Raw genomic sequence first — 16,073 nt, 5'->3', positions numbered from 1 at the left:
CATTCAACACCGGGTTTCATGCCAGACTATTGGCGTGGTTTACCTGGCGAAATGTTTGTGCGGGTGTTTCTATGTGGGCAAAACTAAAAGACCCTTTTTTAAACGGATCTCGGACCACATGGGACCCATACGTAAAAAATTGCCAACTACCGCTATTAGCCGACACGTGGGACATGAGCACAGTTTTGAACCGGCTATGGTCAAGTTTGCTGCACTTGAACATGTGCCCACACATGTCAGGGGCGGGGGCATAGACCGTAGCCTGTTACAACTAGAAACAAAGTGGATCCAATCTCTAAATGCCACCCACTATCCTGGGCTAAACGAATATATTAGCTATAAATCCTTTCTGCAAGACCGGGTTATACTAATTTTATGTTAAATACATGTATCTTGAACACCATTTTTTCTCTTAGGGTCATTATAACCCCTTGGCTCCATCAAGGGGCTATTTCCCTCCCCCCTCTGAGACTGCCTCTGTTGCTCCCGAACTGCCACCTACTGATCCTGGTAAAGATTTTGGTGTTCTTCCCTCTGTATGTTTGTCCCCTCCTTTCTGGGTCTTTTCTGACCCATTTTTTTCTTCTTTTCTTGCCCCCCTTCTTTTGGTTAGCCCCCCCCCCTTTTTTTCTCCCCCCTCTTAGCCTTTCTTTCAACTCCCTTGGGCTACCAAGGAATGTATTGCTAGTTTACACTATATAATTGTAATCTATGTAAAATAATGTTTTTGTATTGGGTATTTCAGAATTACTGTGGAATCTTAAATTTTGCTTACCAAGTATTGACCTATATGCTTTTTTTTTGTAAATCACTCTGCCACTGTGTACAGATTCTGCTGCCCTGCGGGTGTTTTTCCTGTCCCTGTCTTTTTTCACTATAGATGTGTGCAGTTCTCATGTTGTGCATCTACCATCGTGAGCTGTGGATCGATCACATTGCTATATGTCTCTCTTGTCATTTGGGGCTGTATTTACATTCAGTGGTTGTTTATCCCCGCTAGCATTGCTGCACTTTGTTGGTCAATGATTTTTTCCCCCTCCATATGGACACCCAAGGGCTTCACGGTTGTGAGCCCGTTTCAGGTCAGTGTCCTCCTCCGTGAGAGTGCTGATCACAGCCCCCTCCATTGGCGGTAACGCCTCCTTTGCCTGCCATGGCTCACTGGAGTATCCCTCATTGGCCTTGTGAGGCCTTCCTGCTGTGCCGCGCCCCGTTCTCTTGCGGCGCGTCATGTGCTTGGTCGGCCATCTGGCTGTCCCTGCCTTCCTTCACAGGGGATTATGGGTATTGTAGGCTATGGCACCAGCATTCCCTTTCGGCGCCTGCGCACTGACACTTTGTGTCCGCACACGTCCGATGACGTTTTTCTGACGCTCGGATGTGTGGGAGGGGCGAGAGGTATTTAAGGAGGCAGCATTTGTGCTATGACTCTGTGTGTGCTGCAAGTCTCAGTGGGCTGATCCATGCTGTTGACATCTAACCTATCAGGTATCTTTCACCTTGCTACATTCTTGATACAATCTTGTCTTTTTAGTCTTGAATATTATGCTTTGGTTAGTAATTCAATGGCTACAATATTATGGACAAACATGTTTGCCCAAACTTGCTTAAAACTAATATGGACCAGCTGTATGCTATAGGTCCTGATTGATTAAAAGGATTAGTATCCTTGTGTATATTTTTTTACTTTCTTTTTCTCTTTGATTTTGGAAAATCTTTTTCTGAATTGGCTTTGTCTAGGTTCTGTTTTGAATTCAGCGCATGGGCTATAGGTGGCCATCTCCACAGTTGCTCTGGGCACTCATCTGAGCACTGTAAGTGGATTTTTATTCATTGGCTGCTCGTATTATTTATTTGTTTTGTACAAACCTTATACTTATGGAACTCTATATACCTTTTTCAGCTGGTCTTCCTGTTTTCCTCCCCCCTCCTGTGGATGGGGATTCTGTGACCTCTATTTGCGGCACGGTCTGGCGCTGGGCTTCATACCACCCCTTCCCCCTACTTGGCTGTGAGTTCATGCAATCCGGTCCAAATTCGGCTGGCTTGGGGAGTGATCAGGGTGTCTTTTTTACCCCTTCTTATCCCATTTATTCCCGGATCAACAGGTTAGCACTTTTGGACTTGCATTGGCAGAATGATAGTATACTTATTAATTATGTATAAATGGTTTGTAACATGTATTTTTGTATTCTATCAATAGAGCTGGAATTTCGATCTCAACCATACCCCTGAGGAAGCCAAACAAGGCGAAATATATTGGGTCCTACCAACTGTGTTGTGATCTTCCTGTATATTACCTGCTATTTGATACGGGATATTTTATTGAATTTTGTTACTATACATTCGGTTATATATAAATTAAATTTATAAATTTCATACTTTTCCATTTTTTGCACCGTTACAGTCCCGCTACTGTCCATTTTTTCTCCTATATATTTTTGGGATGAGGTGCGTGTTTTAGGTAAATGCCTTAATCTAGACTAATCTGATCCTATCCATCTTCTCCATTTTTTTTTAGGGGGGGGGGGGGGGTAGTAAAGAAAATAGAGAAAAAATAGAAAGAAAAAAAGAAAGCCTTTGGTTTGAATTACCATACGAGCATTGGACTTACTATATGCAGCAATGGTCACTTTGCTTTTATATTTGAAAATGCCATTTGCACAAATGTATGAATGAATTACATATTTTGATTGAGACAATGGGCGTTATTTACAAAAGGCAAATCCACTTTGCACTACTGCACTTGAAAGTGCAGTCGCTGTAAATCTGAGGGGGTAGATCTGAAATGAGGGAAAGCTCTGCTGATATTATCCAATCATGTGCAAGCTAAAATGCTGTTTTTTTATTTTCCTTGCATGTCCCCCTCGGATCTACATCGACTGCACTTCCATGTGCACTTTCAGTGCAATTTCAAGTGCACTTTGCAATTGAAGTGCAAAGGGGATTTGCCTTTAGTAAATGACCCCCAATGTCTATTCAACATATGTTCGCTTATGCAACAGCTGCAGCAAACACAATTAACTTAGGCCCTTTTCACATCAACGCTATGGAGCGGCAGGTGTGAACTTATATGTGTCCATTTACACCTGCCAAACAAATCTAATAAAAACAAGGGTAGGGATCCGTTCCCCTTCGGTCCAGCAGATTGGATGGCAGCATGATGTAAATGAACAGGTAGTTCATATACATCCGACTGCCCATATAGGTGAGCGGACACGGACATGTCATCTGCCTGCTCAACGGGAGTCAGCTGACAGTTCCCCAGCTGAACAAGTGGATCGCAGCCAGAGTCCACCCCATGTGAAAAAGGCCTTAAAGCGGTATTTAACCCAAAACCAAAAAATGTATATATTGCAGTTACCAATCATTAGCCATCACAGCCAAAAATTGGCAAGCTTCAATATAATAAATGCTTGTGGGTTTAATACTGCTTTAACACTGCCTAATCAACAGTGCTGCTTAGGTAACAAGAGCAATGTTAATTAAAAGCAGTGCAAATTCAGGCGTGTCGGACTACAGGTGTACGAGAGCCTCGATCTGACTTTTACCATGTGCTTGCTGCACAGGATTTTTAATAACCTTTGCTGCAACACTTTTTTTTTTTAATCAGCCAACAACACGTTACTTTATATACATATCTTTACAGTAACAGATTAAATTCAAGTCCAACTTAACACTTAAAGTACAGGAGTGGCTGGACTTTCATATGACTTTCCATCAATTACTCCTTGTTTGATTAGTATTCTGTTCTCTTGCCATGTGAAAGATAGAAAAAGAGGTGTTTGGCGAGCCATTGTGTGAAAATTTGCTATGGATTTTTATTTGTAATGACAATAAATCTCATCGATCATCAAGTTTCTCAAAACTACCTCAATCAGGTCATGTTACCACACAGCACCTGTCATCTGATCATTGGGCAACACAGAATTTTCCCTTTCCTTCCAGGGTGACAAAAAAATAAATAAATGTATATTGCACTTTATCATAAAAACTGGCAGTTAACAGCTCAAAGTATTTAAAATGCATTTTATTTGTCCTTTAAAAACAAACCAAAAGAAGCAATTAAGCTCTTCTTAACTTGCCTCTTTCACATAAATTATATACATTTCAAAATTATATTCAATACAAAACATGCCACGTACAAGTTTTTATTTTCATTTTTTTAAAAAAGGAATAATTTTATGTTTTCTACGAAGGACAAATCTTCTGTACAGAATCCTCACCGCACAAATTACAGCTCCCTATGGAATCTCGTCAATACAAATTAAAAAAAAAAAAGTGAAAAATGGCGAAACAAAATATTATGGAAAAAAAAAAAAAAAGACAAATATTTGCAAGCAGACACCAAATTAAATTCAAAACACAGCAAATGAAAGTGTTTATACAAGCAGAAAAAAAATCAAGTATTTCAAGCTTGGGTCTGGATTACATCTTGTGTATAAAAAAAAAAAAAAAAACATGGTATAGGGTTTATCTAAAATCTACATTACTGTATGTCATATCTATAATAATCTAATATCACAAGAGTGACAGGGATGTACTGTAAAGCTCCCACTGTAGAGCTTGAAAGGCAAAATAATTCGGTAAAAAGCAAGAAAGAAAAAAAAAAAAAAAGAAGGGAACATTACATTTCAAATTTTCAGGCTTTCATAGTGTCCAGTGGTTTTTCAATAATATGGTGCCAGACTATGCACAACTTTTTTTTTTTTTTTTTTTTAGACGTTTTCTTTTCTATTGTTTATTTACAACTTACCTTTATTTTGTACATGTTTGCAGCTTTTAAAACAGTTGTGGAAGCAGCTTGTGTTAAAAAGCAACAGCACTTAATCTCATATATTCACACTAGCTTTGATTTTAAATGCCCTTGGCTGCTTAACGCCACTGATTTATTTTAATCCGCGCACTCTTTAAACAGAATCACTATGTCTGTTTTGGGGAAGGTACAGCCACAGTAACCTGTAAAAATGGGTAAAACAAATATTCTCTGTTCTGATACATAAAATGCAGTTCTGCAATTTGAAACAATGTACATTTAGAAAAATGGAAGCCAAAAGATCAGGGATATAGCTTACTAGTGCTCAATCTGTACTCTCTAGGATTATGAAATGATAAAAAAAAAAAAAAGCATGTAGTATTTGCCAAGATCTAAGACACCCTGTATTTCCCTCACACAAGGCGGTAATACATAAATATAATTACAAGTACAAATAAATAACTCCCTTCACCTATTCCCAACCCAAGCACTGTGCTAGGAAATAAAAAATAAAAAAAAATCGGGACTTTGAATCACGTGATAAGAGCAGAACAGCAGCTTCAGAGTATTGCAAGTAATAAAAAGTGTTTTGGGATAAAGGGGTACATCTCTAAAACCAGGTTTAAAAGAAAGCCCATTTCATCAAGATATTGGCTAAATAAAGGTCTTACATTTTATGGAGAGCCTTTACAGAAATACTGTAGCAGAGAGAATGATTAATAGCACAGATCTTAAAATAAAACTAAACCAAGGGATATCTACAGTCACACACATACATACACCACCTGCTGTTAAAAAAGGTTTACTCTACCCCCTTACAAAGCAGGTCTTCTTATTACACTTCATGTTCCAAGTATAGAGAAGGGTGAGGTTTCAGGCACAGAAAAAGGGAGAGAATGGGTTGCCATGGACAGACCACAAGCGGGCAGTTAGCAGAAAACATGATCATTAGTGCACTCCGACCTGCTCAGAGCCAAATTCATAGGCCATGAGGCAGGTTACAAAGCTTCAGAGAGGGTCAACAGATATTAAATCAGATCCTCTGGGATGGGCAGCATGTATTTCTATTATTACACAAGTCCCATCATATGCGCTGTGTCCATGTTTATGAGGTGCTATCTATTTTAAATTGCCGTGGGAGTGTCACATATACACATCAGTATCCAACAGGCAGATGAGGTAGGTGCTGGCCAGGTGTCTCTGGGATTGGGTAGCTGTGACAGGTAACAGTCAATGGACTGTCTCTTGCGCTCAATGAAAGCAACTCCTGTGCTATTTTTCTGCAGTCTTGTGTGCTCTCTTTCGCGCTCTGAGGGTCCTGTAGATTTAGGATTGTCAAACTGCTTTGTTAACTAATTACTTTTTTTTTTTTTTTTTTTTTTTTTTTATTTATTTGCATTCTCATGTATTTGAGAGTTAGAGCAATATTTTAGATTCAGATAAAAACAGAAAACTGACTGAAAATCCTTCAAGAACAATTTTTATGTGAATGAAGAAAGGGGTGCTACACAAACATATTCCCAGCTATTCGATGCCTAGGGAATGTTCTCTGCACAATAGCTTTCTTTTATAGTTTTTCCATCCACCAGGGTAAAGGCCTTCAGAAAGGATTCACAATTTCATCACTGCTTCACACTCCTTACATCAGAACGATTTTGGGAACTTTTCGCATCTTGAAGAAGGCTGCAAAAGCTAGTGTAACGAAGCAATAGTAAACACAACTTGGTGCTTTAGTACTCTCTCAAAGGCTTTACGTTGAAGGGCACCATATTCACAATGACCGGAGGCAGCTTAAGTTCACGGTTTTCAATTCATCCATTTCCGACAGTTCCATGCTCCACAGTGACATGGTATCTTGTGCTGATCATCTTCAAAGTCAAACTGGTAATCATATGTAAGCTGATGGGAAAAGAAAAGAAAAAAAAAAAAAAAAAGAAGGACATGTAAATGCCAGATTCACTGGAGAATTTTAGTCTCCATCTAGGATGAAAAAAAAACTACAGAAAGGTCACCTCTTCTCCTTTTGGTATCCTTCGACTAGAGATGATGATAATTTTGTCTTCTTTGTCAAATGTGACCACTTCAGCAACACAGTTTGGAGCACATGAATGGTTGATGTACCTGCAAAATTACCAAAAAATTGTATCATTAAACACCTCTTTCAACATGAGATAAAATATGAATACTACTTTTGGGTACCAGTTGTGGTGAGCACATGCAGTGTGTAGGACATTTCAAGGTGGCAAATTTAATTTAAACCACTCGATGAAGGAAATTGTAATTTAAACTACAAACTCGGCACTACACATAACCAAACAAAAATATTGGCATAGACCATCATATTCAACAGCTACAGTGCAAGCTTAAATGGCTGTGTAACTGAACAAAATTGTCATAAGGGAAAACTGACCAGTTAGGTGGTTAAAGGAAAGGTAAACATTCCTTCCTGAATAAGGTGCCATAATCATGTAGTTGGATGTTGTTATTTGTTGCCTATAACTGCTTGCCAACCACCTTGCTTACATGTACGGAAGGAAAAGTGGCCTCTCACTAGATCATGCATCTGATCTGTTTTTTTTTGCCTTCCTCTGGATCAACTGTGGGTATGGAGTTGGTGTATGGAAATGTACTGTGTTTTTTATGTTTGTTTATTTTTTTGTGGTTTAACTGGATGGACTTGTGTCTTTTTTCAACCTATGTAACTATGATCCAGCACTTCTGGATAGGGGGAGCGCACACGTGCGCCCGCTGCCCTGGCCTTGCTGTAATTAGTTACAGCACAAGCCAATCAGCAGGTGTCGGCCAATGATTGACCGCTGGCACTCGCCCGATTGGCTCCGTCACTTCAGAGAAGGAAGCTCTGTGTTGTAAACATCACAGAGCTCCGAATATTGACAGGTGATCTTGCAGTTTAAAACAAACAAACAAACAGCAAGATCGCCTAGTAAAAGCACATCATAACTCTTATCGCCCCTGGATTTAAACAATTTCCCAGTACCTCGCCCCTCCTCTTCAGCTAGTGTCAGATTGCCTGCCAAAATATCACAGTCCCACTATAAGTCACTGATCACCGCCATTACTAGTATACAAAAAACAAAAATTCCAGCATCTATAACTTCCGCGCAAACCAAATAATATACACTTATTTGACTTTTTTTATTTTTTTTAACCAAAGACCAGTAGCAAAATACATTTTGGCTCAAATTCATTAAGAAATTTGATGTTTTATAGCAAAACAAAAATATATATTATTTCACAAATCGGTGATCAAATACCACCAAAAGAAATCTTGATTTGTGTAAAAAAAAAAACATACAATTTTAATTGCCTACAGTGTTGCATGACCACGCAATTGCCAGTTAACCACTTCAGCGATGGAAGGTTCTACCCCCTTCACGACCAGGCCATTTTTTTGCTATGCGGTACTACTTTGACAATTGCGCAGTCATGCAAAGCTTTACCCAAATGAAATTTGTATAATTTTTTACACACAAATAGACCTTTCTCGGTGGTATTTGATCTCCTCTGGGTTTTTTATTTTATAAAAGAAATAGGAATAAAAAAAAATATCCCATTAAAGTGTATATTGATTGGCTTGCGTGAAAGTTATAGCATCTACAAACCATGGGATATATTTTGGATATTTTTTTTAAACTACTAATGGTGGCAAATCGGCAGCTTCTAACGGGACTGCGATGGACAGACATCACAAGTGACACCAATTCAGTGATCAGTGCTAATATCACTGTCACTGTACTAATGACACTGGGCAGGAAGGGCTTAACATCTAGGGCAGGGGTCTTCAAACTACGGCCCTCCAGGTGTTCAGGAACTACAATTCCCATCATGCCTAGGCCATAGTTTGAGAATCCCTGATCTAGGGTGATCAAGGGATTAAATGTGTGCCTAGTAAGTGTTCTGCTTTTACTGGGGATCTAGTGGTTTTCATTCCCTGCTTCGCAGGGAATGAACAAACAACGAGATCCCGTCACTGAACACCGCTATGTCTCTTCCGTTCATGGACGGACACAGCAGCCTTTGACCTTAGGGTTATATCCGCTTCCTTTCAGGAGTTAGGCAGAAAAAAAGCACTTTAAGTGTTAACAACACTTTCCTCAGTGCAGCTCCTCCCAGGGGGCGTGGCTCCCCAGGTATAACCCACACCCTGCTCTAGCAGCCTCAGTTTTTCTCTGCCTAACGTCAGGAGAGGACAGGCCCTCTAGAGTCCTGTACTCTGGAGATTTTTTTGCAATTTTTTCGCTTTTTATTGTTTTGTTCCTGCATTTTTGAATCCTGTGATTCTTCCATCAACAGCCGACTGGGTGACAGGCTGGGTCTTGACTCTTGTAGTCCCCCCCATGTTCGGCCATCGAGCGTGTGCCGGCCCTCAGCTCAGCTCTGGGTCGTCCACGACAGGCCCCATTGCTCCAGGGGCGGCCAGGGAACGTCATGTTCTAGAGCACACATATGACCGACAGCCATGCCGTTTAGCGGACGCTGGTTCTGTCTGGGATACCTCCAGCCGGTGGTCGCAGGATGGGTAAGTAGTGGCCCCTTGCTCAGGTAAGGTGGTATGGCTGGAATTTTCCCCTGGGAGGTCGACTGAGGGGTTTCCCTGCTTTCCTCTCTGCTTTACTTCCTCTCCCTCCTTCCCCCTTGGGGTAGCGGCTGTGAGGGGGGGGCCTTCTGAGGTCTCTTTATCGTCACCGGGGCCTGTGTGTATAGCTGAAGCTTTATATGGCTCGGCGGCCATTTTCCTGGAGTCCTATGGTGTTTTTTCATCATACGGCAGCCATCTTGGATTTCGTTTGGCCTCGTGCGGTCGTTTTAGCGCTGCAGGAAGGCTGCGAATCTCCCGGGGGTGACAGACGCTGCGCAGCCGGCCCCAGTGCACACGTAGGACCTGTCTCAGCTCGCGCTGCACCGGGTGGGGTGGTGAGTTCCCTGGGGGCCCCCGTCTCTATGGTAATGGCCTGGAGGTGACCGGTGGGTGGTTCTGCCTTGCAGTTTAGGGTGACACAGCGGTGGGGCCCTGTGGTGCCTGAATGGGTACTTCTGTCCCTGCGTTGCCCGAGTTAACCCTTGGTGCCCCTGCCACATCTGCTGAGGCAGTGTCGGCTGTCCTGGTGGCGTTTTCTCGCCAGGTTTGTAGCGACTAGTGGCCGGATGGGGGTTAAAAAAGCACCCCCTCCCTGGCCTGTTTCTGGGGATATCTCTGACATGGTATCTGTATTGTCAGATGATGCGGGCTTACCCCACGCTGACAGTGAGGACGATTCTGCTTCAGGGTCGGTTGCTTATGTTGGAGCTATTATTTCTGCGGGCGTGATACTCAGGAACTTGAGGATATGGCGGGGGCACCTGGTGTGCCAGTCCCTTTTGGGTCCCGCAAACCGCAACGCACAGAAAATGTGTTTCCTTGTGTTCCTTTTTTGGACAGTTTGTTGTACAAGGAATGGGATACACCGCAGTATCCCTTTGAGGATTTTTTTTTTAGGAAAAGTGGGTCTCTCCTCTGTCCGTGGACCATCCCACGTCCAGGTTGAGCAAAGCCACCACGTTGCCTGTGGATAGGGCTCCTGCCTTTAAAGACCCCGCGGATAGGAGAATGGAGGCTATAGCCCGCTCCATCTTCGCAGTAGTGGGTTCGGCTGTGGGACCGGTTTTGGCCGGGGCTCTGGTGTGGAAGGGCAAGCTTTTGCTGCAGGAGCTGGAGGCACAAGATGCTTCCGAGACCTGTAAGGACCTGGCTGAACAAATGGTTCAGGGTCTGAAGTTCGTCCTGGATACGCTCCCCATGCTTTCCAGGGCTTCCGCCTATGCGGTGGTACTGCGCCGCCTTGTGTGGCTGAAATGCTGGTCTGCGGACCAGTCCTCAAAGAAGGCCTTGGTGGATTTACCCTTTAAGGGTGAATGGCTTTTTGGGGCATCCCTGCATGGCATCATTACGGTTGCCACGGGTGGTAGAGCACGCTGCTCCCACAGTCTGGGAAGGGCAAGGAGCCTCGCCGTTAGCAAGGGCGCTCCTTTGCTACCCCCAAGCGTTTTTTTTTTCCGTGCGCCCGGAAAAAAGTTTGCAAGGTGCCAAGACCCCCGCTGCGGGGCAGAAGCGCACCTGGTACCGCAAGCCTTTCAAGCCTGCGGACAAGTCTGCTTCCGCATGAAGGTCTGCCCCTACCCGTGTCTCGGGTGGGGGGCCGGCTTCGCGATTTCTTACCGACCGTTGGGTTTGCAAAGTAGTTTCCTCGGGGTACAATATAGAGTTTCTCTCTTGTGCACCAAACAGATTTTTTGCTTCCAACTTCCTCCGGATTGCCGGAAGGCTTAGTCAGGGACTGTCCAGGATCTACTGGACAGGGGAGTGATTGTGCCAGTTCCCTCGATGGAACGATTTCAGGAGTTTTTCTCCAATCTGTTTGTAGTCCTCAAGAGGGTAGGGGTCCATCCAATCCTGGACCTAAGGGCCCCCAATTGTTTTGTCTAGGTGCAAATGTTCAGGATGGAGTCGATTCGCACGGTAATAGCGGCGCTCCGTCAGGGGGACTTTCTGGCGTCCTTGGATATCATGGACGCGTTCCTGCATGTTTCCCATATGCTCAAAGCACCAGAGATTTCTGCGCTTTGCGGTCAGGGTAGACCATTTTCAATTTGGGGGCCCTCCCGTTCGGGTTGGGGTCGGCACCACGGGTTTTCACCAAGGTGCTCGCCCCGATACTGGCCCTGCTGAGGCAGCCAGGGATCGCTATTGTGGGATATCTGGACGACCTTCTCCTGCGAGCTTCCTCAGGCTCAGAGTTAGAAGAGGACGTGTCTATCACATGTCAGACTCTCCAAGAGTTCGGCTGGCTTCTGAATGTCCAGAAGTCAGTGTTGGTTCCGTTCCAGAGCTGGAATACTTGGGACTGGTCCTGAGATCCGGAGGTGTGAGTTTTCCTCCCGACGAGAAATACTGGAGACCCTGCAGTCTGCGGTGGAGTGGTTGTCGACCCAAAAGTGATTGTCTCTTCAGTTCTGCATGAGGGTTCTGGGCCTGATGGTGGACTCTTTCGTGGCAGTCTCGTATGCCCAATTTCACACCAGGGAGCTACAGAAGGATATTCTGTCTCATTGGGACAAGCTCCCGTCTTTTCTGGATTTCCAGATTCAGTTGAGCCATCTGGTCAAGTATTCCCTGGTGTGGTGGCTGACATCTCCGGTGCTTCGGACCGGGAAGCCATTTCTACCGTGTCGCTGGACAGTGGTCACGACGGATGCCAGCCTCTCCGGTTGGGGGGGGGGGGGCATTTGGGACACCCAGTCAGCCCAGGGGCGCTGGACTCAGGAGTCCCGCCTGCCGATCAATATTCTGGAGCTCCGAGCAATCAAGTTGTGCCTTGCCAGGTGGTCCCTGGATCTGTAGGACTGACCGGTCAGAATCCAGTCCGACAACGCCACGGCCGTGGCGCACGTCAATTATCAGGGAGGCACAAGGAGCTCAGCTGCGGCGACGGAGGTCGCACACATCCTTCGGTGGGCCGAAAGGTCCGTTCTGGCTCTGTCAGCCGTGTACATTCCGGGAATACAGAATTGGCAAGCCGACTACCTAAGTCGCCAAACACTAGACCAAGGAGAATGGTCTCTACTCCCGGTGATGTTTCTGAGTCTGTGCCAAAAGTGGGGCACTCCAGACGTGGACCTTCTAGCGTCCAGTCTCAATCGGAAGGTGCCACGGTTCGTGGCCAGGTCAAAGGACCCGTGGGCGGACGTGTCAGACGCGCCTTGGGGTCACTATCGCCTAATTTACGCCTTCCCTCTAAAGCTTCTTCCTCGCCTGCTGCCCAGAGAGGAAGCCGAAGAGATTTCAACAATCCTGCTCGCCCCAGACTGGCCGCGCCGTTTCTGGTACGAGGACCTGGTGCATCTGGTGGCTGACGCCTGAGAGAAGTTCTTCTGTCGCAGGGTCCGATCTTCCATCCTGCTTTGCAGTCGCTGACTTTGTCGGCATGGCTGTTGAGAGCCAGGTGTTGAAGGACCGGAGGCCTATCAGGCTCGGTGGTTTCTACCATGCTGCGTGCACGGAAGTCTACTTCATGGAGGATTTACCATCGTACGTGGACGGCCTACATCTCTATGTGTGAGGAGATGGAGTGGCACCCCCGTACATATGTGGTGTCCCAGATTCTGCTGTTTTTACAGCGGGGAGTGGATCAGGCTCTCGCCTTAAGTACGGTCAAGTGTCAGATTTCAGCTCTGGCTGTTTACTTTCAGCGTCCATTGGCGGCGCACCCCTTGGTGCCCACGTTTGTGCAGGGGGTCCGACATATGGCCCCTCCTGTGCCCCCATGGGACTTAAATTTGGTCCTATCGGTGCTTCAAGATGCTCCCTTTGAGGACATTCAGAGGATCCCTTTGTTGACTCTGTCACAAAAGGTGTTTTTTCTGGATTACATCGATCAGACAGGTGTCTGAACTGGCGGCCTTGTCCTGCAGGGCTCCCTACTTGGTCATCCATGAGGATAAGGTGGTGCTGCGGCCACAGCCTTCTTTTCTCCCAAAGGTTGTTTCGGCTTTTCACATTAATGAGGACATTGTTCTTCCATCCTTATGTCCTCGGCCAAAAAAACAGAGGGAGGCCACTTTGCATTCCCTGGATGTGGTTCGGGCTCTTCGAGTGTACTTGTCTGCTATGGCTCAGTTCCGGAAGTCGGACTCACTGTTCGTGTCGGTGAATGGTCCTCAAAAAGGGTCTGGCGATCTCGTCGGCCACCATTTCTAGGTGGATCCGACAGGTTGTGCTTCAGACCTATGCCCTAAAGGGGCGGGCGCCTCCCTTTCAGGTTACTGCACATTCGACCAGGGCGATCGTTGCCTCTGTGTTACAGATGTGTGAGGCAGCGTCCTGGTCGTCAGTCCACACTTTTTCAAAGTTTTACAAGGTGGACGTGTGTGCATCTTATGATGCCTCCTTCAGTCGCAAGGTGTTACAGGCGGCAGTTTAAAGTTGGAGTTCCTCCGTTGAGTAACTCCGGTTTTGATTGGGGTGTAAGCTTGGTTGCCGTGTTGTTTTTCCCACCCCTCGAAATTTTTTACACTGCTTGGGGACGTCCCCAAGGTCAAAAGGCTGCTGTGTCCGTCCATGAACGGAAGAGAAAATAGGATTTTTGTACTCACCGTAAAATCCATTCTCTGAGTTCATGGACGGACACAGCACCCACCCCTCCTTTGTTTGTACTGCTTGTTACGAACTGAGGCTGCTAGAGCAGGGTGTGGGTTATACCCGGGGAGCCACGCCCCCTGGGAGGAGCTGCACTGAGGTAAGTGTTGTTAACACTTAAAGTGCTTTTTTTCTGCCTAACTCTCCTGGAAGGAAGCGGATATAACCCTAAGGTCAAAAGCTGCTGTGTCCGTCCATGAACTCAGAGAAATGGATTTTACGGTGAGTACAAAAATCGTATTTTTGTTTACATTCACAGAGCTGTGTTCAGTGAAGCCCAGGTGCCAGTTATCAATCATTGGCCGGAACCCAGAAATCGTCACGTGCCGTGACGAATACCAGTATGAGTGAGCACGCAGATCACGTACTGGGTATGTGATTCAGCGCAGGGAGGCCGCTCTGCTGCCATATTTTTAAGTTGTACGTCAACAAGTGATTAAAGTAGCACAGTGCCAAATAGCAAAAAATGCTCTGGTCATGAAGGGGGTAAAATCTTCCAGAGGTCAGGTGGATAATAGAGTAAATCCTCATTCTTGTGTCAGCAGTTTGTGTTAACACAGTGTTTCTCAATTCCAGTCCTCAGGCCCCCCCAACAGGTCAGGTTTTCAGGATTTCCCTCAGATGAAAAGGCTGTGGTGATTACTAAGGCAGTGAAACTGATCAAATCACCTGTGCAAAATAATGGAAATCCTGAAAACCTGACCTGTTGGGGGGGCCTGAGGACTGGAATTGAGAAACACTGTGTTAACACAAGGCATTTTGCATGGCTCTGCACAGGTTGATGCATAACCTCTGTGCGTGGTGTGAGACCAGACACTTCCTGTAAAGAAACTATATGTCTCAGTCTAGTGCTCATGCATGTCATAGCTACACAGTAATTGGATCCGACAGATGCCAGGAACATAGCTCACTAATGCAGCTGGAGAGGTGTTACATTAGCACTCCTGTATTTGTGAGGAAACACAGGGGGATCTTGAGCCATACATTGGATGCATTGTGACCTGGAACAGGAATTAGGATTGGGCTTAGTGTCTGTATATACGCTTTGCAAATTAAAATATGGTTATTACCTGGCAGGCCCACCAGTCAAAGTAGCATCAATTACATGTTCATTATTAGTTCGAAACATGTATATTCCTCGGTTCTAGGACAAGAAGACAGACATGGTTAGTTACTAAAAATGAAAAAATAAAATAAAATTATCCTGACAAGTGATTTTGGACTTTATTTCTAGCATTTTTATGTTAGGCAAATTAAAGCTAGCTGCTAGGAGGAAATGGTTGTTTAACCACTTGGACTTCACAGGTGATATACTGGGATGATGCTTGCAGCTGCAGGCATCATGCCGGTACCATTTTTTTTTTTTTTAAGAGCTGATGGTCGGCTGTCTTGTAAATGCAATCCTAGAAGTCAACTAGCCACTGGATTGCTTTTACAAGCAGCGGGAGGGGATGTTCCCACCCACAGCTTCACCTATGGATAGTAAAATTTACGTGGCTTTTCACCGTTGCACGGCATGTGCAATTTTAGAGCGCAACATGTTTGGTATCTACGCGGGCGTAACATCTTATATTTTACAAAAAAAATGGGTTATGCATTGTGTGGTTTTTTTCTTTTTTTGAATTAAATTTTTAAAAGTGTATTTTATCCCCCAAAAAATAAATTGCATTTGAAAAACCACTATGCATTAAAAAAAAAAAATATATATATATATATATATATATATATATATATATATATATATATATATATATATATATATATATATATATATATATATATATATATATATATATATATAAAATACTTAAGAGGGATCTAAGAAATTTTCAAACAAAAAAACACCAATTGTTATATGTAAATAAAAAGTGCCAGAAATAGCGTGGAATTAAAGTGGCTAAAGCAGAGTTGCACCCAAATGTGGAGGTTCCGCTTTAAGGACTCCTGACATGCCACATTTGACATGTCATTTTTTTCTGCAATCTTCTGGGACACGGCACAGGTCTCAGAAGATTGTCCGGCCATTCAAGACACGCAGTGCCCACCTGGGTGCCCACACCGGTAAGAGACGGGGAGAGAACCGAGGCTTTGGGCAGCCACATCGCAGGATTGTGGGACAGGTGA

The 16,073-nt window shown here is 44.5% G+C and overlaps 1 protein-coding gene across 5 annotated transcripts in view; it reads right to left on the bottom strand.

Annotated features, from left to right (window-relative positions):
• Positions 1-4,135: 4,135 nt before the first annotated feature.
• Positions 4,136-16,073, bottom strand: part of KMT2D (lysine methyltransferase 2D) — a 212,813-nt gene continuing 200,875 nt past the window's right edge. For all 5 annotated transcript variants that reach the window (XM_040341168.1, XM_040341169.1, XM_040341170.1 and 2 more), the window contains 3 exons: positions 15,020-15,093; positions 6,769-6,877; positions 4,136-6,655 (listed from right to left, as the gene is read on the bottom strand). In XM_040341168.1, coding sequence (XP_040197102.1) covers positions 6,563-6,655; positions 6,769-6,877; positions 15,020-15,093 — 276 coding nt within the window. In that variant the 3' untranslated portion in view covers positions 4,136-6,562. The remainder of the gene's footprint in view (positions 6,656-6,768; positions 6,878-15,019; positions 15,094-16,073) is intronic.

This window comes from Rana temporaria, chromosome 2 (genome assembly GCF_905171775.1).
Source record: "Rana temporaria chromosome 2, aRanTem1.1, whole genome shotgun sequence".
In the NCBI taxonomy this organism is placed as follows: Eukaryota; Metazoa; Chordata; class Amphibia; order Anura; family Ranidae; genus Rana; species Rana temporaria.
Note: the sequence above shows the minus strand (reverse complement) of the source record. Positions and strands in the feature narration are given on the sequence as shown.